The following is a 23,643-nucleotide window of genomic DNA, read 5'->3' as shown; positions in this document are numbered from 1 at the left end:
TACCCAACAGTTAAAGCAAGTGATGATAGAGCAGTAAAGCGCGGACAGGGGCACTGGGAGCAGATCATGTAGTATCACTGTCCAGAACGATCATTTGTATTTTTACTGAGACAGAGACAGAGACACTTTATATTTGAGCAGAGAAGGGATTCCATCTGAACTACTGTTTACCAGGAGCTGGGCTGAGAACGGACTGGCGACAACACAGGGAAGCCAGGGAACCACGTAAGAGGCTCTGGCAACGATCAAGGTAAGACGTAAGGGTAGCTGGGACCAAGGGCGAGTCTGTGAGACAGGAAGGGGTCATAAATTAAATTTTGAAGACACCAGCAAAAGGATCACTGATAAACAGAACAGAGAATGTGAAAAAGGTAGAAGAGGTTCAAGGTGATTTGAAGGTTTTTGGTCTAGGCAGGTAGAACAGAGTCATTTTTAATTGAACTGGTTCAAACTAAAGGCAGAGCAGGTTGGGTGGACAGAAGTTTGCTTCTGGAAATAACAAATTTAAGATGCTTATTAGATAACCAAGTGAAAATAAGATAGAGAAGGGCTGCAAGAGATCCCAAGGAGAAAGCAGAGGGAGTGAGTAGCACCCAGACTTCCTAGAGTCAGGAGAAAAGGGGGAAAAGTACAAGTGAAGTATCCTGGAAACCAGTTCAAGACCATGTTTGCAAGAGTAGGGAGTGACCAGCTGTAGCAAATATGGCCAATAGGTCAAGTAAGATGAGAACTGAGAATCTGACCATCAGATATTTGGCAACATGAAGGTCTCCAGGGGCTTATTAAAAACAGCTTTGTTGGAGTGGTACAGGGGTGGGGAGTGGGAGCAAAAGCTTCTTAGCAAATTGTTAAAAATGGGGGGATAGTGGTTACAAATGAGTATACTACTCATTTGGCCAAAAGGGGTGCAAAGAAGGTATTTGGCCAAAAGGGGCAGAAAGAAAAGGGGTGGTGATGAGGGGAAAATGGAGATAATAAGGCTTTTTAAAGATGAGAGAAGTATTATTTTGCACATGGTTGAAATGAGCTGGTAGAAAGGGGAAAACTTGGCCCACATGGGAGACAAAGGGAGGACTGCTGGAGCTGTGTCCCTGAGCAGGAGAGGGGGGACCAGCTCTCATTATAAGGGGGAGTCTGGGCCTTAGAAGAGCGGGGTCAGACAGGTAGGTCCAGTCAAAAAATTAAACCATTTTCTAGAAAAATAAAGGCCATTCTAAAAATTCTCAAAATTACCAATACTTTTATGAAACCACAATGAGATACTACTTCACACTACTCAGAATGGCCATCGTAAATCAACAAGTAACAAGTGTTGGAGAGGTTGTGGGGAAAAGGGAACCCTAGTGCACTGTTGGTGGGAATGCAGACTGGTACAGCCACTGTGGAAAACAGTATGGAGTTTCCTCAGAAAACTAAAAACAGAACTGCCTTATGACCCAGCAATTCCATTACTGGGACTATACCCTAAGAACCCTGAAACAGCAATCCAAAAGAACCTATGCACCCCAATGTTCATAACAACATTGTTTACAATAGCCAAGCGCTAGAAATGGCCTAAGTGCCCATCAGTAACTGAGTGGATCAGAAAACTGTGGTACATTTACACAGTGGAATACTATGCAGCAGAAAGAAGGAATTCCTATCCTTCATGACAGCATGGATGGAACTGGAGAGCATTATATTAAGTGAAATAACCTAGGCGGTGAAAGACAAATACCATATGATCTCACCTATAAATGGAACCTAATCAACAAAACAAGCAAATGAACAAAATGTAATCAGAGACACTGAAATGGACAAATGAACAATTGAACAAATGGACAATAACCAGAGGGAGGAGGAGAATCATTTGGAAAAGAAGGGAGAAGGTCATCAAAGAACATGTATAAAGGACCCATGGGCAAAGCCAAAGGTGAGTAGGATTGTGTGTGAGAGGTGGGGGTGGGTTGGGTGGGGGAGAGTGGGGGGGGAATGGGGACAACTGTAGTTGAACAACAATACAAAAATACATTTTCCCATTAAAAAACAAACCAAATGGTATTACAAAGTTCTGGCGATCCACACTACTCAGCCCTCAAGAGTGAAGTGGTGTGGTGTTTGCAAACTCTTGAGATCTCAAGAATTCTAAATAAATTATCACCAAAATTGCAATTTTCATAAGAAATCTTTTGTCAGTTTTCATAGCCAACTAGTGAAGTGGGAGTGTGTGCTGCACTACAGAGTCAGATGTGTCTAGTTTAACCAATGAGGAAGTCTGTACTCACAGGCAAGTCACACCCTTTCAGTCTCCTCATTTGTGAAACGGGGACACCAATACCTACAACCTCATAAAATGTCCCACTTAATTATTTCTACAATGTATGTTGAGTATAACACTTGACACATAACAGGTATTTATTGAGTAATAAATAGTAGTGATTGCTAATATGCTATCTAAATACAAAAATCTATATAAACAATATAAAGGTATTCATTTAGAGAATGATCATTAGGGCAGTGCTTCCCAAGATTTCTTATTCTAGAAAAAGAAAATGATGATGTTTGTAAGCGCGCACTGGGGGGCACAGAGAAGACTGCTGGTCCTGGAGGGCTGAGGGGAGTGATGCCTGGGCCACCGCAGAGAAACACTTCTAGCAATAAAGTACGTAATCTCAGACAAGTACTTTTGGGCTTGGTCAGAACCGCCTACGTATCTGTGAAAGGTCAGAAATTGTCTTCCTCTCTAAATCTTGTCTGCGACCTGCAGGTGACGGCCACGTCTGAGCGTGTGTCCGAGACGAGTGAAGCAGAAGAGCCAGGGCCACTCCCGGAGCAGGTGCGCTTCCTGTCAACCGCCCTGTCTTCCAGTCCCGCCACCCGAACACACTTCACCTTCAGCTGTTCCCTTTTCAACTACATATAATCCACCCAACACTGCAACCACAATAAAAAATATGTGCATATATAATGTACATTATATATAATACATATATAATGTACATTATAATATACTGTGTATATGTATATATAATGTCACTCTCATACTATAAAAGCACCCCAAATTCCCCACTGACAAACAGGGCCTTTTACAATGCGACGCTTTCCCACTTTACCAGGCCCCTCCCCCCATGAACTATATAACGCAGCTAAATCCAAGTTCTTACATACTTGAACTCACTTTGCTTCATATCTGAAACACCCTAGAAACCTTGAAATACTTAAAGATTATTAATTAAGCAGTAAGCACATGAGGTTATCACCTACAGGCATAATGAACGTAATGAACAATAAAAGATAACAAAATTTCATTTACAATTATTTGAGAAGTTAAGATATGGAAAGTTATACTTTCAGAATAATATAACTGAAAAGAAAAGGAGAATATTCTTAAGTTCTCCCCTTTAACAACTTTAAGAAGTATACAGGTGTCTGGTAAGATATGAACAACGGAAGTTTGCTGAGGCACTAATGAGGGCGGACACTATGTGGACTCTGTACACTAGAGTCCCAGTTCACCTACTGTGGTGCATTCCATGCCCCCAGCTAACCTTCGTAAGTAAACTCAGATTTGTGATTCAAAGGTGTTTAATATCACTCCAAGACTCTACACAAATTTCAAGCTTATGTCATTAAAGTTTCTTCTTGAGTACTTTTGGAAGATGATAAATTGTGATCAAGATGGTTTTTACTGAAATGGTAGGAAAAGTCACTAAAGCAATACCAATCACACTTAAAAGCATATTTTCCATTTCTTTTTCCCTAAGGCCTCTCCCCCTTACAAATAATTCTCAAATGATTGGAACTTCCATATTCTGTGCACCATCGAGAGCATCATGAATACTTCTAACAGACTCATCCTTGCATTTTTTACATCATCACTACGAGAACAGTTCTTTTTGTTTACAGCAATGAGATTATCTTAGGTAATGGTAGTTTTACTTTAGAAAAAATTAATCAGCTGAATTGATCTCTCTTGACTTCATTAGCTTACAGTATTAATTAGGAATGAATAGCAATTTTATGCAGAAATTTAGGGTGTGCAGATCCTCCCTGTCTATACTGATACTTAATTACAATGGAGACCAATACTTAAGAATAATTATATATTTTGTAATAGTGCCTTTTAATGATAATATACTGTTCCATAATGCTATGTTGACCTTAAATAGTATAAATAGATAACATTCATTTTATTTAAATTGTCAACACATGGCAAAATATTTTTAAGTATTGCATATAGGCAAAAGGTACCAAAACATTTACCATTTACATAAGTATTGCATATAGGCAAAAGGTATCAAAACATTTACCATTTATATATAGCTATAATTTAAAATGTACTTTTCACATATATTATCTCATTTAGACCTTGTATGTCACCTTGTGAAATAGTATTATCAGCACATTTTATGTAAGAGGAAGTTAAACTTCAGGGCTATTAAATGATATATTCACTCAGCTAATAAATGGTAAAGCCAGAATTTAAGTTTGGTCTTTTACTCCAAATCTTTTTCGTAATACACTTCCCATTCAAGGAATAATTCTTTTCCTCCAAATGTGTAAGAGTGTCTGTACATTCTAGTTATATAACACCTACTAAGCAAAAGGTTATTTATATAATAAATTTCACCACCAGACTTTGACTCACTGTTTCCCAGAGCACCGAACTGGTATCTTAAAGCAATCATAAAGTACAGAAAAAGACAAGAAATACAGTAAACGGACTGAGCCAAAGCATACATCCATGCTGTTATCTCAAGTACAGCAACCCTGCCTCACCCACAGTTTCAGGTACCCACAGTCAACTGTGGTCTGAAAATACTAAATGAAAAATTCCAGAAATAAACAGTTCTGAAGTTTTAAAGTGCATGCCCTTCCAATCAGCAGCATGATGAAACCTCATGCTGGCCTGTTCCATCTGGCCAGGGATGTAAGTCATCCCTTTGGTCCCCTGTGTCCACGTTGTACACACTCTCTGCCCATCAGTCACTCCGTGGCCTTCTCGGTTATCAGATCCATTGTTAAAGTGTACCAGCGTTTGTGCTAAAGCAACCCTTATTTTATTTAATAATGACTCCAAAGCACAAGAGTAGCGAAGCTGGTAATTCAAATATGCCAAAGAAAAGCTGTAAAGAGCTTCCTGTAAGTAAAAAGAGTGGTTATGTATAGGAAAAACACACACATATGGTATATATATAGGGTTTGGTTTCAGACATGGGGGGTCACAGAACATATTCCCTGTGGATAAGGGTGGGGGCAACTGTATACTATGTCTGACGTATCCAAATATCTAAGTTCTTCCTTTGCTTATCTCTGCCTTTTCTCAAATCTTTATGTCTTCACTTTCTTCCTCTTCCCCCTCAACCCTTAACTTCACAAGTACGACTGACGGCAGAAGTAGATGCCAAGATTGGATGGCATGAGTTTCATCTTCCTTTTCCACATGGAAGAGAAAATAAAAGGCTCTCTTTTAAAATCCCCCACGTAGAAAGCAAACCAAAGGCAAAACATATTTCTCTAATCTTATCATTTGAGTTTCTTCTAAAAATGTTTATTGGGAGACAGGTAAGATTAAGTACAAATATACAAGTGTAAGTATTTCAAGCATTTAATTCATATTGTTACAGCACACTTTGATAAAATACAACTGACACAATTAAACACCCAAGTCTAAAGCAAGTAATTAATTTGTCCACACATAAAAATATCTAAATGCATAAACTTGTGTTTTCTAAGTCTTCTGTTTTATAAACAAGGAATATTAAGATCCTTTCCCTGGTTATTTTTAAGTTGGAGAATTTCAAAAGAAATAATTTACGATTTACTTTAACCTTGTAAATGAGTAGGGAACATAAATTGTAACTACGGTTCATCCTGCCAGAATGAGGAAACTGGTTCAAAAAGATTCAGCCACGTAAAATACAGGGTTGGATTACTGCACATTAATAAAATGGTAAAGGCGAGCTTACACAGCTAGAAATCCCAGTGCAATTCAAAGCCATTCGGCCCAGGCGCAGTTCAGTGCCACTGTGGCAACTGTCGCCTGTAGCTCCAAGACCCAGGGGGTGGCTCTGGGTCCTGCGGCTGATGGGGGTTTGCCAACCAGCAGCCCAGTGCCAGGAATCTCCTCGCTCGGTGGGGTCCACTTGGAGGCGACCTGGAGTCAGAAGAGCAGGGGGAAGGAAACCTTTCCGCTTCGCAGGGTCCAGAAACGGTCTGTCAGCTGTTTCACAACTACATCTACCAACTGTCTGAGGGAAGAGGGGCTCGTTTATCTAAACTTAGGTTACCCTGGATGCATTTTAAAGGATTTTTTAAAAAAACAACAATAACAATAAACATTAAGCAATCAGGAATTCTCAAGATAATTACATACCAAAGTTTATGTGGCTATATGGATTCTTTGGAAAGAATCATGCATAGTATCATAGAAATAATTCCATAAATTTTTAAGTTATTTAGTTGGTCAATAAAAGCCTATAAAATCCATAACGGAATTGAGCCACAGGACTAAAATGTGTCTGTAACATAGAAACAGTATCACCTATGCCACAGGTCTATCTCATGCGCAGATCTTTCTCCTGAGGTTCAGAACCACATACAAGTGACTCTTCTATCTGCCTCTCTCGGACACTTCCAGTGAAACTAAACTAAATGTATCGTGTCTACTGAATAAAACCTTGCCTTTTTCTAATGTTTTAATCGTTGCATCACCATCCATGCAGTTACCCAATCAAGAAATTTGGTGATGATAAATAATAACTAGACTTTTGGGGGGGATAGCTTTGTAGTGTGTACAAATAATCAAATTACAATGCTGCACACCTGGAAACATATAAATATGAGAGGGGATGGAAGGAAGGAAGGAAGGAAGGAAGGAAGGAAAAAGAGAGAAAGAAACCTGGTGACCTACTTATCACTTTCCAATCTAGTCCAGTCACTGAACTTGTGACTTGTTGGTTCAACCTCCTGAACACCTTCCCAATCTGGCCCATTCCTCTCCACCTCCCCTCCCCCATGGCTACAAATTCAGTTCTATTATTACTTCTCGTCTTGAAAATGAAAACAACTGCTAAAAGTGGCCTCTGTCTACAGCCTTATATTCCTCCAATCCATTCTCCACAGAACAGTCTCTTTATATAGAATCAGATCAGATCACACATATTCTTAAAATTTCTTAGCAGTTCCCCACTTTGGACCCATTTCTCTCTGCTGTTTCATCTCTTACAACTCCCTGCTCCTTATTGAGCACTGTAGACCTACTGAATGATATTGTTGCTCAAAAAGCTTTATTTAAAAATATTTAAAAAAATTTTTATGGTGTTTTTTTTCATTATTATTAATCTACCTTACACCCTCACACCCCGCAATCACCACACTGTTGTCCATGTCTGTGATTCCTTATCTCCAGGTTTTTACACACGCTATATATTCTTTCCTCCAATCCCTTCCCTAGAGAGTCTTACTCCAGTCATCATGCAGGTATTAGCTTGGCCATTTCTCCCCCCACAGAGTATTCCCTGAGTCCTCCCAAGGCTGGGTCACATACACTCTAGTGGATGTGGTCTCCTCCTGCGTATCCTGCTGTTTTCTCCATTATCTTCTTCATGCTTACTTTGTCTTTGTCTTTATCCTGTGTTAGACCACCAGCTTTGTGAAGGCAAAACCCACCCCTGTATCTGGTATCTAGCATGTATCTGGCACACAGTGGGTCTCAATAAATATTTGTGAAATAAGTGTATCTATTGTCGTGAAAGCTCTAATGTAAACTTTTGTAACATTAACCTTAGTCTGATTTAAAGTCTTGTTGTTGGCAAAGATCAAAATATCATATACTCAAATCACGTTGATAAACTAGTACAACAGTTAAGTCAATTTCAAAACAATTTTTGCACTAAAATATAAATTTTCAAAGGCTATATGAACTATAATGATGGTGTATAAAAATAAATGCCATTGACCCTGGCTGGTATAGCTCAGTGGATTGAGTGAGGGCCTGCGAACCACACGATCGCGGTTCGATTCCCAGTCAGGGCACATCCCTGGGTTGCAGGCCAGTTCCCAGTAGGGGACTCACAAGAGGCAACCATACATTGATATTTCTCTCCTTCTCTCCTTCCCTTCCTCTCTAAAGATAAATAAATATTTAAAAAAAATAAATGCCATTGAAATATGAAGAATTTATTTCCCCCCAATGCTGCCTATCACTAAGGAACCTACTATATACTGATCTGAAAGTAACTGCATGAATAAAAATAATCCTCCTTCAAGATTATTTTACATAATGTCTTTCAGGACCAGCAGCTAAATAAGGCATATGTAATATTTCCTATTATTCTCGTTTTTTTAAATTTCATAGAGATTTTAGGCAAGGTTACCGGAAGGACTACTGGCATGTGTTAATACTCTCTAATTTCCTTTCATCTCTGTCTTCTTTTTTTTTTTTTAATATAATTTTTATTTAATTCTTGTTCAAGTACAGGTTTCTGTCTTATATTCCCAACCCTGCCCGCCCCCCACCCCATGATCTCTGTCTTCAATCTGAGCTGAGGTAAGGGTAAAAAAGACAAGTTACCAGGGTAGTAAAGGGATAATGAGAACACCAGAGCAAAGAGGCCTAAGGTCCGACACACCATGCTCTAAGCTAGTTATCAAACACCTCAAAACTTCAATGTTCCATTATATTTAAATTTTCTTCAATGTATTTAAAAAGACATTATGCCACAGAAATAAAGTTTCAATAAAACTATAAGCTTCAAATAAAGAGAAATAAAATATACAACAAATTTTATACTTTTTTTTTACCTGTTTTCCCGTTCATACATTTCCCTAGAGGCACTTCTAAGTTGATCAATTTCTTGATTAGTTTTCAATTTGATTTGTTCCAGCTCATCACGTAGTTTATTTTCATATTCTGTTTTATAATGATCTCTGCAAGGAATCAAAAGGAATATCCATGAACTGATTTTTGGAAAAGAACAGATATTTGCCCTTCATATAAGATATTAACAGGTCAAATATGGTCTAAATATAATGCTGCTTGAAAACACAGCCATTATACGGAAAGTTTTGTAATTCCCACAAATACTGTTCCAACCAGTTCTAAGATTTTCTTTTAAACACTCTGTCCTTAAGACTTAACCACTACATGAAATGTTAATCCATTTAAAATAATTATTCATCTTAAAAAATATTGTACTAATAGTTTTTAACATCTATGGCCGAAGACTGACACGTATGAAATGTCCTTCATTTAAGAATATAAACTTGTGTGCCATAGATTGACAGACAGATAACACAGGATGGGGCAAAAGTAGGTTTAGGGACATGAGTACGTGAAGCACAGAATTTATTCTTGTATTATTATTTATTCATTATTGTATTATTTTCCATGTGAACAACTGTAAACCTACTTTTGCCCCACACTGTATTAAAAAAATATAAAAACAAAATGACTCTAACTAACTCTTTAGAAAACTTTTCCTTCAAAGCACGTCAACTAGAGCCACCGTGACCTCTGAGCAAAGTCACAACACATTACACAGCATATTCCCAGGTGCAGGAACAGACGAAAAATAGCACAGGTTAGGGAAAGAGTTACGAATGTGTGAGTTCTTAAAGGACAGAGTTGTCTTAGTTTTTGATGTGCTGCTAAAAATAAGTAACTTGGACACTATAAGGGCCACTAGTAGTAACAGCCTGTCTATCTAGGTGCAGAGAGAAGCCAGCACTGAGACCGAGGAGCCTGAGGCCAGAGCCTGGTCTCTGCACAGGACGCACTGCTGTCTCCTCATCCTTTCTGTTTCCCACAGGAAGAGCTCAGCTTAGTCAGGCTCCACAGGGTTGTATTTTCTTTGAAAAGACACCACGACAGAGATACTTACATACTTTCCTTCAAAAACATTTACATAGATATGATCTTAGTCAGAAATAAAATAAATAAAAAGGTATGGTATATGTATATACCATACCTAAAAGAAACAAGCTTTTGATTGTTGGAAAAGCCAAAAAGTCTTTTTAAAAAAAAATCAATTAAAGTGAGAACATCTTATAAGGAAACAAAATAGTTCCTTCTAAGGAACTATTATCTTAACATCTCCCTATAGACCGTAACAAAAATCACTATTACCCCCAAAGGCAAGAGTTCCCTCAAAGATGCTGATGTTCATTTATATCTCTATATGAAAAAGAATGCACATCTTGCCTGGATGCCACATATTTTTCATACATCTCTTCTCTAGCCTTTTTCGTTTCTTCCAGTTGAGCCTGAAGCCTTTCAAGGCGGTCCTCCTCATGGGCGCAGCGAACACTGAGCTCCATGTTTTGGCGGTTGAGATACTCTTTGTCCTTCTGCAGTAGAGTGACAGTCTGCTGCAAGGTTGCCACCTGCGCATGCACGGAGACAGCCTTCAGAGCAACGTCTGGTCTTCCATGCGTGCTTTCGCTCACCACATAAAAAGGGCTAATTCTTACCTTGCAGTTTTTCATCCAAACTCAGCTACTAAAAGGCCCCCCTTTTTCAGGCAACTACATCAGAAAGGAAAAAATGCCCCACCCACGGTTCTGTCCTAGGTCCACAATCACTGTACAATAAAATACAAATGACTGGATAAGTTTACCTCTTTTGATAATTCACTTCTTTCTTTAGCTTGAATTGTGTGGGAAGCCTCAAGTATTTCATGTTTTCTCCTCAACTCAATTACTTCCTGTTCAAGAGCATCACGTTCACTAAAAAATTCAAATACATTCATTTGCTTGTTTTTACTAAAATAAAATTGAAATACATATATAAATTTTACATCCCTTTTCACAACAAATATTTTTAAAGTGCTGACTACGTTCCAGGAAACTGAACAGAGATATTCACAGTGGGGCTTCAGTGTCATTCGATAAGCAATACAACACCTGCTGTTCAAATTTAGGACTCTATGTTCATGACCTTGTTCAGATACATACATATGAATGTATTATCTTTTTAAAAAAAGATTTTATTTACTTATTTTTAGAGAGAGGAAGGGAGTGAGAAAGAGAGGGGGAGAAACATCAAGGTGTGGTTGCCTTTCCTGCACCCCCTGCCCTGGGGACCTGGCCTGCAACCCAGGCATGTGCCCTGGCTGGGAATCGAACTTGTGACTCTTTGGTATGCAGATCCACACTCAGTCCACCGAACCACACCAGCCAGGGCTAAATTATCTTAAAAATAAGTATGTAGGATTCTGGTCAAGATGACAGCATAGGTAAACTTGGTTCACTTCCACGCACAACCACATCAAAATTACAACTAAAATATAGAACAACCATCACTCAGAACCAGAGTTGAATGGGAGACTGACAACTATGGAATTAAGGAAACCACATCCATCCAGATGGGTAGGAGGGGTGGAGATGTGGAACAGCCTGGTCCCATATCCACTTGTAGTGGATAAAAATTTGGGAGGGATATCTCAGAACCGAGGAGTCCCAGCCCCACCCCAGGCCTCCCAGCCCAGGGTTCCAGTGCCAGGAAGATAAATCCCCATAGAAAGCCAGTAGGGATTGAGTCAGTGGAAGAAACTTCTGGAGTTCCAAGCAGTTCTTAAAGAATCCACACACAGACTTACTCAGACTCACTCCCTCTGAGCTCCAGCACCAGGGTAGCAACTTGAAAAGCACCAATGACATATAGGAAGGAACTGAAGGGTCTCCAAGCTGGAGCTGGGGGACAGCTTTTTCTCAGACAGAAAGGCAGGCAGAAGCCATTTTCTGAATGGCTTTTTTTGAATCTCTGCCCACAGAGCCAAAGAGATAGCAAGCGAGTGCCGTATCTGAGACTCTGCCAACCTGGCTAACACTGTTCGCCCCTCCCTGGAGATCCCGAGACTCATCTCACCCAACTTATGGGCCCACCCAAAATGTTAACTGTGACTTTTGTATATGAATGGTTAGTCTCCACGGGTGCTCCACAGTTTCCTAATCCTATCAAATAAAAAATAGCCGGCTTCCACCCTCAAACCTCTTGCTAAGTGGCCCCAGGCCTGGCACTAGCAGCAGCCAACCTAGATCCACAGCTGGGCCTCACGGGGGAATCTCCAAGCCCAACACAAATAGCAGCCATCTCAGATTGCTTTATAGCTCAGGCAGGGTGGCCCCGAGCAGAACACAGGTGCGGGCTGACCTTGGCCTGTACCACCCAGGGAACCCCAGGGCCTGTTCACCAAGTGGACACAGCTACACACAACATCGCAGCACCACCTCCTCACCCATGCCCAGCTGATCATCCATGGAGGGTGAAAGTTGGTGGTCAATGGTCACAGACAGTCCATGCAACTGACTGGCCTGGGCAACAGGCCAAATCCCTCCCAATGACTTGCCAACAGCAATTAAGGATCAACTACAACAGAAGGATATCCTTAGCTCCCACAAAGGGCACACCTTGAGCACCCTCCTTGGGTGATAGGGGAGGCTGTGCCACTGGACCCTATGGGACACCTACTACAGTAGATCAGGCTACAAGACAGGGCCTCATAGCAGCTCTACCTAATACATAGAAATAAATACAGGGAGGCCAAAATGAAGAGACAAAGAAACATGACCCAAATAAAGAGCAGATCAAAACTCCAGAAAAAGAACCAAACAAAATGGAGATAAGCAATTTATCAGATGCAGAGTTTAAAACACTGGTTATAAGGACACTCAAGGAACTTAGTGAGGACCTTAACAGCATAAAAAAAGATCCAGTCAGAAATGAAAGATACACTACTCGAAATAAAGAAAGGGGTACAGGGAAACAACAGTAGAGTGGATGAACCTGAGATTCAAATCAACAATTTGGAACACAAGGAAGCAAAACACAGCCAGTAAGAACAAGAAGAAGAAAAAAGAATCCAAAAAAATGAGGATAGTGTAAGCAACCTCTGGGACCACATCAAGCATTCCAACATTTGCATCACAGGGGTTCCAGAAGAAGAAGGGAAAGAGCAAGAAAGTGAAAATCTATTTGAAAAAATAAAGCAAGAAAACTTCCCTAATTTGTTGAAGGAAATAGACATGCAAGTCCAGGAGGCAGAGAAAGCTCCAGAAAAGATGGATGCAAAGGGGTCCTGTCCAACACACAGCATAAATAAAATGTCAAAGGTTAAAGGTAAAATTTTAAAAGCCACAAGAGAAAAGAATTTAGTTACCTACAGGGGAGTTCCCATGATACTGTCTGCTGATATCTGAAAAGAAACTTTGTACAGTATAAAGAACTGGTAAGAAATATTCAGAGTCATAAAAAGCAGGCACATACGGCTAAGATTGCTCTACCCAGCAAAGATACCATTTAGAATCAAAGGGCAGATAAAGAGCTTCCTTGACAGGAAAAAAACTAAAGGAATTCATCATCTCCAAAACATTATTATATGAAATGTGAACGGGACTCATTTAAGGAAAAAACCCCCAAAATATGCTCAATAGAATGGCAATAAAAAATGTAAATCTATCAACAATTAAATCTAAAAAACACATTAAGCGGGGAAAAAAACCTCCCCAAAACCCAAAAGCCCTGGTTGGTGTGGCTCAGTGGATTGAGCGCGGGCCTGTGAAGTAGGGGGATCACTGGTTCGATTCCCAGTCAGGGCACACGCCTGGGTTGCAGGCCAGGTCCCGGGTGGGGGACACATGCGAGGCAGCCATACATTGGTGTTTCTCTCCCACCCTTTCTCCCTCCCTTCCCCCTCTCTCTAAAAATAAGTAAATAAAATATTTAAAAAATGAAAAACAAACTAAGCAAACAAAGAGAAAAGAGACAGAATCATGGATATGGAGAGCGTTTTGATGGTTGCTGGATGGGAGTGGGGTGTGGGGGATGGGGGAACAGGTGAGAGGAGTAAGGATTACCAATAGGTGGTTACAGAATAGCCATCAGGATGTAAAGTACAGTGAAGGGAATGGAGTAGCTGAAGAACTTATACTCATGACCCATGGACATGAGCAATGTTGGGGGGATTGCCTGAGGGAGTGGGGAATGCTGGGTAGAGGGGAGTCAAGGGGGGAAAATTGGGACTATAATAGCATAATCAATAAAATATAATTAAAAAATAAATATGTAGTCTACAGTGGTAAGTAAAGTAAGTAATACACCTTTCTAAGGTACATTCTGGTATCTTTTCACTAATCACCTTCAATCTTACCTTGAAGTAAAACATTTTAAGAATTAATACATAGTTCTAGCTTTTAGTTTCGGGTCAAAAAGGCCTTAACTCTTCCCTCAGACTGCACGGCAGATATGCAGGCAGGCTTCAGGTGACTCTTTCATACTTCACAGATATTGAACAAACACTTCAAAAATTTATATGGAACCATAAATGACCCTGAATAGCAGCTGCAATTCTGAGAAAAAAGAACAAAGTAGGAGGGATCACAATACCTGACACCAAACTGTATTATAAAGCCACCATAGCCAAAACAGCCTGGTACTGGCATAAAAACAGGCACATAGACCAATGGAACTGAACAGAGAGCCCAGAATTAAACCCAACTCTCTACAGTCAATTAATATTTGACAAAGGGGGCAGTAACATAAAGTGGAGTAAAGATAGCCTCTTCAACAAATAGTGTTGGGAGAACTGGACAGCTACATGCAAAAAAATGAAACTCAAGCACCAACTTACACCATACACCAAAATAAACTCAAGGTGGATAAAAGACATAAATATAAGCTGTGAAACCACTAAAGTCTTAGAGGAGAACATTGGCAGGCAAATCTCAGATATTTTGTGCAGCAACATTTTTACTGATACGTCCCCTAGAGCAAGGAATATAAAGGAAAGAATAAACAAATGGGATCTCATCAAAATAAAAAGCTTCTGCATGGCTAAAGAAAACTATTAAAATAAAAAGAGAACCAACTGTGTGGGAAAACATATTTGCCAATAATACCTCAGACAAGGTTTTAATCTCCAAAATATACAAATAACTTACATGACTACACTCTAAGAAGATAAGCAACCCAATTAAAAAGTGGGCAAAGGGCTTGAACAGACATTTCTCCAAGGAGGACATACAGAAGATTCAGAGACACTTGAAAAGATGTTCAATATCACTAGCTATCAGACAGATGCAAATTAAAACCACAATGAGATACCACTTTACACTGGTCAGAATGGCCATGATAAACAAGGCAACAAACAACAAGTGTTGGAGAGGTTGTGGAGAAAAGAGGACCCTAATCCATTGTTGGTGGCATTGCAGACTGGTAAAACTACTGTGGAAAACAGTATGGAATTTTCTCAGAAAACTAAAAATGGATCTGCCTTTTGACCCAGCAATGCCACTGCTAGGAGTATATCCTAAGAACCCTGAAACACCAATCCAAAAGAACCTATGCACCCTAATGTTTATAGCGGCACAATTTACAATAGCCAAGAGTTGGAAGCAACCTAGGTGCCCATCGGTAAATGAATGGATCCGAAAACTATGGTACATCTACACAGTGGAATTCTATTCAGCAGAAAGAAAGGAGTTACCACCCTTTGCAACAACATGGATGTAACTGGAAAGCATTATGCTGAGTGAAATAAGCCAGGCAGTGAAAGACAAATACCATATGATCTCACCTTTAACAGGAAGCTAAACAACAAAACAAACAAGCAAGCAAAATATAGTCAAAGACACTGAAATAGAGAATAGGCAGACAGTGACCAGAGCAAAGAGGGGAGGGAATTTCAGGGGAAAAGGGGAAGGATTTACAGGAACTAGCATAAAGGACACAGGGACAACAACTACAGGGGGTAGAAATGGGAGGGAGGTGGGGAGCACGGCGGGGGGTGGGGTGGGGGGGTGGGCTGGGATGGGAGTAAAAGACAGAAAACTGTACTTGAACAACAATTAAATAAATTTAAAAATGCAAAAAAAATTAGAATAAAAAAAGGAAAAAGAATTAATACATAGTTCTAGCTTTTAGTTTAGGGTCAAAAGGCCTTAACTCTTCCCTCAGACTGCACAGCAGACAGGCAGGCAGGCTTCAGGTGTCTCTTTCATTCACAAATTGTTTATAATTTCCCAGAGATTCTAATTTCCATATTCAGATCAGCCCTTTCCCCCAACAACCAAGAACTGAACCAAATCTATAACAGGTTTCTCAAAAAAAAATGAGCAGAGAAATAAATTTCTTACTCTCAACAATCAGAATCCGTTTCTTTGCACTTTATTTATTTCATCTACCCACCTAGTATTTTCACGGAGAGGGCTATTAAGAATCGTTTACTTTTCACTAGATTTTCAACAACTCATCTGGAAAGATTTTTTTCTTCCAGTTAATAAAGTAGTATGTTTATGAGAAAAGTAAGTGAAGCATAAGTTAAAAAATTACAATCATGCATAAAACCACTAACTAAAAATGCCTATAGTATTTTATCTTGATATATATTGCTTTAAGTATTTTGTACTTTCACATACAAATGTTTTTATTGTCTCAAGGAAATAATCACACTCCCTTTGCCATGTTTTTATGTAAAATTATAAAATCATGCAAAGCACCCCTGAACTTGATATCCACCGTTGACAATAGTTAACATTTATCTATATTTGCATTAAAGTTTCTTAGAAAAAGATAGAATACTATGACTAAACTTGAAGTTCCCTATATTTTCCTCACTGTTCCTATACCATCGTCTAGATACAATGATGAATTTAGTGTTTTTATGTTTTTTCAATACTTTTACTCAGCAATTGTTAATACTTCTGTCATATTTTACTTTGTATTATTTACTAATATTACTGTCATATTTATTCTCTGCTTTCATATGTTAATAAATATATGGATGCACACACCTATATACATGTATACAAAGCATTATACAAACACATACATGTGCATCCCCCACCCCAACTATTTAAGAGTTATATGCAGCCCTGGCTGGTGTGGCTCAATGGACTGAGTGCTGGCCTGGGAACCAAAGGGTTGCTAGTTTGATTCCCAGTCTGGGCACATGCCTGGGTTGCAGGCCATGTCCCCAGTATGGGGTGCATAAGAGGCAACTACACATTGATGTTTCTCTCCCTCTCTTTCTCCCTCTTTCCCCCTCTCTAAAAATAAATAAATAAAATCTTTTAAAAAAGAGTATGCAGATACTAGGTCCCTTTATCCCTATTCACTCTGAATTTCTTAAGATTTACAATATTCTCTTATATAATCAGAGTATCACATCAAATTCAGGAAACTTAGCTCTAATACAATACCTAAATATACAATCCAGTTTCAAATTCTGTCACAATGTGAAAAGGATATTTGTTTCCAAACGTCCTTTATAGCCATTTTCCTTGGCCTAGTATCCAAAGTATTATTGTGCATTTCATTTGGATGTTGTATGTCTTTAGTCTCCTTTAACGCCGAACCATTCCTTAGCCTTTCTCTGTCTTTACAACAGTGCTTCTTGACCTTCCTGGCACCAGGGACTGGTTTTGTGGAAGACAATTTTTCAACAGTTCCTAGCAAGCCACAGACCGGTAGCAGCCTGTGGCTGGGAGCTTGGGGATCTCGGTTTTACAACATTGATTAGATTCACATTAAGTACTTCAGGCAGGAATATTAATTATGTGTTTTCAGTAGATCACATAAAGACATAACATCACATAAAGACATAACATCACATAAAGATGTTACTTTATCCATTGGTTGGTGATAGTAACTTTGATTGATTGCCCAAGATGGTATCTGCCAAAGTTCTCAAGTATAAAGGTACCTTTTTGCCCTTTGCAATGAATAAGTAATCTGTGGGAACATACTTTGAAATTATATATTCTGTTCCCTAACATAGTTTTACACAATAGTTTTAGCTTCTATTGATGATTCTGAGTCAACAGTATTGTGAAATTAGAAAACTGTAATTCTAATATACCTATTTATTAGTTGGCATTTTACTGTAAAGATCCTCTTTCTCTATTATTAGCATGTACTCAGGGATTCTTATTCTATTCAATGGATTCTAACATTACTCATTGTGATATTTCAGTTGTACCATATTTGCCAGCTGGAGCCCCTTCAAACGAGCTACCGTGGTGCTGAAATGGAATTAGAGGTACCAGTATGGTCCTTCCATAGTGTGTTAAGCATCTTCCCTATTCCTTCTCCATTACTGCTGCCTATAAAAAGGGCCTAGAAAGACAGACCAACGCGGCAATGACCAGCACCCAAATCCTAAGGAACCAGGACTCCTTAGAGAAAGGGTTGAGGCAATAGAATTACAAAATAAACCTGAGAACATTATGTTCTGCCAAAAAGTAGGAAACTTCATTTAAAAAAAAGAGATAGATACATTCATTTTGTTTTTCAAGACCTATGTTTTGTATTTGACTTACTCATATAGATACATTAAGATCTTACTTAATGCTTTTAACCTTTAGACAGAATTACATTGTAGAAATAAATCACCATTCATTTTCCATTCCACTACTGAAAAGCATTTGAATTCTTTCTGGTAATTATGCAATTAACACCCATATACTTGCTTCCTTTTTCACATTTGTGAGAATTTATGAAGAACACAAAAGTGATGTTTTACTCCAATTTAGCCTATATTTTTGTGGACAGAACAATTTTTTTAATCAAGTTTTTCTACTGAGTGACCCAAAGGTTCACAGTTTGAGCTCCTCTTGCTTGTTTGTTTTTCTGTTCCATTTCTAGTACAATAAAGAAGCTTACCATACTTTCAGATATAATCGGAGATTACGGCACTGTTGAAGAGGGGGGATAAGAGCAGGGGTGTCCATGAAACATTCAGCTCAGTCATTACCAACACGTGACGATATGGCTCATTTACCCTTCATTCATGTCCACTAACTTATTCTGATGATTATGCTTTTTACTTTTCTCTTTCCATATTTTATCTATTGCTGTTATAGCTTTGTAGTAGCAGAGAAGATATCAAAACACCAATGCAAGTATCATTTTTCCATCACAATCTACTTCGTTTTGAAATTCAGCTTTATTCAAGAGCCCACAGATTATAGCTCCTCATGGATTTCAAGCTCCAATGATTACTGGATTTTGCCAAAACAATACCAACATAATAAAACACTGCAAGTCAGTCATGGCAGGAAATTACTGGGTCCCTATCTTCTAGGACATTACATTTTAAAATGACAGTGCAAATTCTAAACAACAGAAAACAACTGATACAAAAATACAATTTACATCCAACAAATTGCCAAAACTACATGCTTTTATGCTATGAAGAATAAAGTACATGTCAGGAGAATAAAAAAATAAGCCTCAGACTGGAAGAATATATTTGCCAAAGACACATCTGATAAAGGACTGTTATTCAAAACATACAAACTCTTAAAACTCAACAGTAAGAAAACAAGCAACCCAATTACAAAATCAGCCAAAGACCTTAAGAGACACCTCGCCAGAGAAGATATACAGATGGCAAATGGCAAATAAGCATATGAAAGGATGCTCCAAATCACGTCATCAGAGAAGTGCAAATTAAAATAACAATGAGTTACAATGGCCAAAATCCAAAATACGACAGGTCCAAATACCGGCAAAAATGTGGAGCAACAGGAATTCCCATTCATTGCTGGTAGAAATGTGAACGTTACAGTGATCTGGGACAGTCTGGCAGTTTCTTACAGAACTAAACATATGCTTCCCATATGATTGGACGCCCTGGTTTTCAACCACAAAAACTGAAAACTGTGTCCATACAAAATCTGAGCCATGGATGTTTATAGCAGCTTTATTCATAATTGCTAGAACTCTGAAGCAACCACGATCTCCTTCCGTAGGTGAATGGATAAACAAACTGTGAAATGTGGAGACAATGAAACATTATCCAGTACTAAAAAGAAATGAGCTATTAAGCTATGAAAAGATATGGAAGAAACTTGAATGTATGTTACTAAAAGCAGCCAATCTGAAAGGCTCTATACTGTGTGAATCTAACTATACGACATCCCAAAAAAGTCAAAATTATGGAGACAGGAATAAGGTATGCCACAAAATGACTCATAGGCCACATAACGACCTTTGGTCAAAGACAGATTGCATAGATGACGGTGGGCCTGTGAGGTAATAATAGGCAAAGAAATTCCTGCTGCTTAATGACATCATAGTCACACACCAAAGAAGAAAGCATTCTGTGTTGGTGGTGGTGCTGATGCGAACAAACCTACCGCACAGCCAACTGTCTGCAAGTACAGCACCTGTGATGGTAGCACCAGGCCACGCCCCCTCGGTTTGTGTGGGTTTACTGTAACGTCTTCACACAACAACAAAATTGCCTAATGATGTGATTCTCCAGAACCTATCCCCACTGTTGGGAGGCATGTGACAATATACAGCAGAATTAACAATATCAATGGCAAAAAGTCAGGTGACTTTGATGCATGCTAAAAATGATAAAAACTATGACAGCCATCTTAACTACTCACCTCTTGACTTTATCATAATTCTCTTGACGGTAGTCGCCTTGCTGAATTAACTGTTTCGTGTCTGCTAACTCTAAGGCCAAACGTTGACATCTATTCTGAAGCTCACAGTAGTTTCTTCGATCTTCCTCATAAGACTATAAACCAAAACAATATGAAAATATTTCAAACTAACCACAGTTAACAAAATTCTGTACTGAATTTCCCTGTTAAGCTGTGAATGTTTTTGTAATTAAAAGAAACCTTTATTTTTTTATTTAGAAATTTTTCTTTTTAGTAATTTTTCTCTACTCAAAGATAGGCAATCTTAAACTCACAGAGTAGAGTTTAAGTCCATTTGTTCAAAACTTCCACTGTATATTCAGCTGCTTTTCCTAGAAATAGTGTAACTATGCTATACGTAACAGTGACTACAAATGTTAAATGATGTTTTTCAACATTTACCAAGTTACTATTAGATGTTTAAGACATGGAAATGAATAAAACATAGCCTGTTCTTAATGAGTTCACAGTTTACAGCTGAAGAGCCACATGAACATCAAATATTTACAATGAAATAGTTACTGAAGAGATTAATCACAAAGTTTCAGTAGCAGTATTCAGCAAAAAAAAAAAAAAGGAGTTTTCTAACACTTGGAACATATTTCTACACTGATCTTTCTTCTAGTCACCAGACTAGGAGAAAGGAGTTGTACAGCTATGGGAGAGAGGTATAAGTTAAAACCATAACCTGGCCCTGCTTACTACGAGTCTCATTTCTCAGGTTCACACTTCATCCTTCAACCCCAGGGAAGATCTGAATTTCTACAAATGCACCCAGCTTCCTCTAATGTGTTCTCACTGCCTGAATAGCTGCCTGGGATCTGAATATTTCTACCTCCAGAATGCCAACCTCACTGTACCATCAAATTAATATTCTATATACCTCACTAGAAGGTAAACATCTTAAGGGCGGGAGCTTGGTCTTCCTCACCATTGGATTTCCATCACTTTATACAGTACTCGTTATAGAGCAAAAATGATATAAATGCTTTTGAATGAATTGAGAAATTAATGGCCAGGGAAATGGGGAGAAGCACGGCACAGGGATGAAGTTCCTACTTGTTTTCCCCTTTGAACTTACGAGATCCTGAAGCCACCGTTAACTCCTACCCCAGAACCTGTCATGGTAAACACAGCCTGTCCCAAGCCATTCTTTCTTAAGTAGCTGGCAGTGTGGTCACATTCATTCTACAAATACTGACTGAATTATTTCTATGGGACTGGTCCTGGGCACAACACTGTAGATACAAAGATGAGCAAGACACTGTTTGTGTCCTTTTAAAACTATTTAAGCACAACTTTAAAATGTCATTCCCCAAATTTCTATTGAAGGATGGCTTGAAAAATGTAATTATGAAGAAGCTATATATGATGCGTTTTACTTCAGTGCAGCATTGTGTTCTATGCCTGCACCGATACTCTCTGTGAGAACGGAGATTCACTACAGTCCTTTCTTTCTTTTTTTAAAAAATATTTTATTTATTTATCTTTAGAGGGGAAGGGAAGGAGAGAGGAAGAGAAACATCAATGTATGGTTGCTTCTCGTGCATCCCCTGCTGGGAACTGGTCCCTGCCGGGAACTGGCCTGCAACCCAGGCATGTGCCCTGACTGGGAATCGAACCTCGATCGTCTGGTTCGCAGGCCCACGCTCAATCCACTGAGCTACACCAGCCAGGGCCCCACTATAGTCCTTTCTATAGAATCACAGCTGAGGATGCTCGCATCACCCTCCTCGTCTCAAGAAACCGCTTATTTTTTTGCTCAACCATGAGCAGTAACACCCCATCCATTCAAGTTTTATCAGGAGATTGCAGCAATTCTGTCACATCTTCAGGCTCCACTTCTAACTCTGGTTTTCTTACTATTTCCACCACATCTGCAGTTACTTCTTCCACTGGAGTATTATTTCTCCACAAGGTCGTCCAGGAGGGTTAGAATAAGCTTCTTCCAAACTCCTATTATTGTTTGATATTTTGACTCTCCCCATGAATCATGAATATTCTTAATGGCATCTAGAATGGTAAATCCTTTCCAGGTTTTCAATTTACTTTGCCCAGATCCATCAAAGGAGTCACCATCTACGGTAGCTATCCCCTTAAGAATTGCATACCTTAAATAATGAGACTTGAAAATCAAAATTCCTCCTTGATTTATGGGCCGCAGAATGAATGTTGTGTTCATAGGCATGAAAACAGCATTGCGCATCTCCATCAGAGCTCTTGGTTGGTCAGATGCATTATCAATGAGCAGTAATATTTTCCAAGGGATCTTTTTCTCTAAGCAATAGGTGTTAATGATCAGCTTATAACATTAGGAAACATTGTAAACCAATACACTGTCGGTTTTTACATTTACAGAGCATACATACGCAGGTGGATTTAGCATGAATCTTAAGGGCCCTACATTTCTGTCATGGTAAATGAGAATTGGCTTCAACTTAAAGTCATCAGCTGCATCAGCTGCTAACAAGACAGTCAGCCTGTCCTCTGTGGCTTTAAAGCCAGGCACTGACTTCTCTGTAACTCTGCAAGTCCTAGATGGCATCTTCTTCCAATATAAGGCCATTCCATCTACGTTGGAAACCTGCTGTTCCACCACAACCACCTCTAAAGAAATCCGCTGTTTAGTGCAGCCACCTTCATTAACTATCTCAGCTAGAGCTTCTGGGTATCTTGCTGCAGCTCCTACCTCGGCACTTGCTAATTCACCTTGTATTTTTGTTACAGAGATGGCTTCTTTCCTTAAACCTGATGAACCAGACTCTGCCAGGCTTTTTCTTCAGCAGCTTCCTCACCTCTCTCAGCCTCCACAGAATTGGAGAGTTAGGGCCTTGCTCTGGAGTAGATTTTGGCTTAAGTGAATGCTGTGGATGGTTTGATCTTCTATCCATTTCGCTAAAACTTTATCCATATCAGTGACAAGCTGTTTTGCTTTCTTATCATTTGTGAGTTCACTGAGTGACACCTTTAATATCCTTCAAGAACTTTTCCTTTGCATTTACACCTTGGCTAACTGTCTGATGCCAAAAAGCCTAACTTTTGACCTGGATTTCGACACGCTTTCCTGACTACATTTAATCATTTCCAGTTTTTGATTTAAAGTAAGAGATGTGAGACCATTCTTTTCAATTGAACATTTAGAGGCCACTGAAGGGGTATTAGTTGGATCAATTTCCATATTGTTGTGTGTCAGGGAATATGAGGGAGGCCAGAGAGAGAGAGACAGAG

At 39.1% G+C, this 23,643-nt stretch overlaps 1 protein-coding gene across 1 annotated transcript in view; it reads right to left on the bottom strand.

The window, feature by feature from the left end:
- PIBF1 (progesterone immunomodulatory binding factor 1) overlaps nt 1-23,643 on the bottom strand; it is a 184,768-nt gene that overhangs the window by 128,954 nt on the left and 32,171 nt on the right. The window contains exons 6-9 of the mRNA XM_037034772.1: nt 20,377-20,510; nt 10,599-10,707; nt 10,184-10,365; nt 8,785-8,910 (exon numbers count right to left, since the gene is read on the bottom strand). Of these exons, the coding sequence (XP_036890667.1) occupies nt 8,785-8,910; nt 10,184-10,365; nt 10,599-10,707; nt 20,377-20,510 (551 nt within the window). The remainder of the gene's footprint in view (nt 1-8,784; nt 8,911-10,183; nt 10,366-10,598; nt 10,708-20,376; nt 20,511-23,643) is intronic.

This window comes from Sturnira hondurensis, unplaced genomic scaffold, assembly GCF_014824575.4.
Source record: "Sturnira hondurensis isolate 20B ecotype Veracruz unplaced genomic scaffold, ASM1482457v3 Scaffold0022201, whole genome shotgun sequence".
NCBI lineage: Eukaryota > Metazoa > Chordata > Mammalia > Chiroptera > Phyllostomidae > Sturnira > Sturnira hondurensis.
Note: the sequence above shows the minus strand (reverse complement) of the source record. Positions and strands in the feature narration are given on the sequence as shown.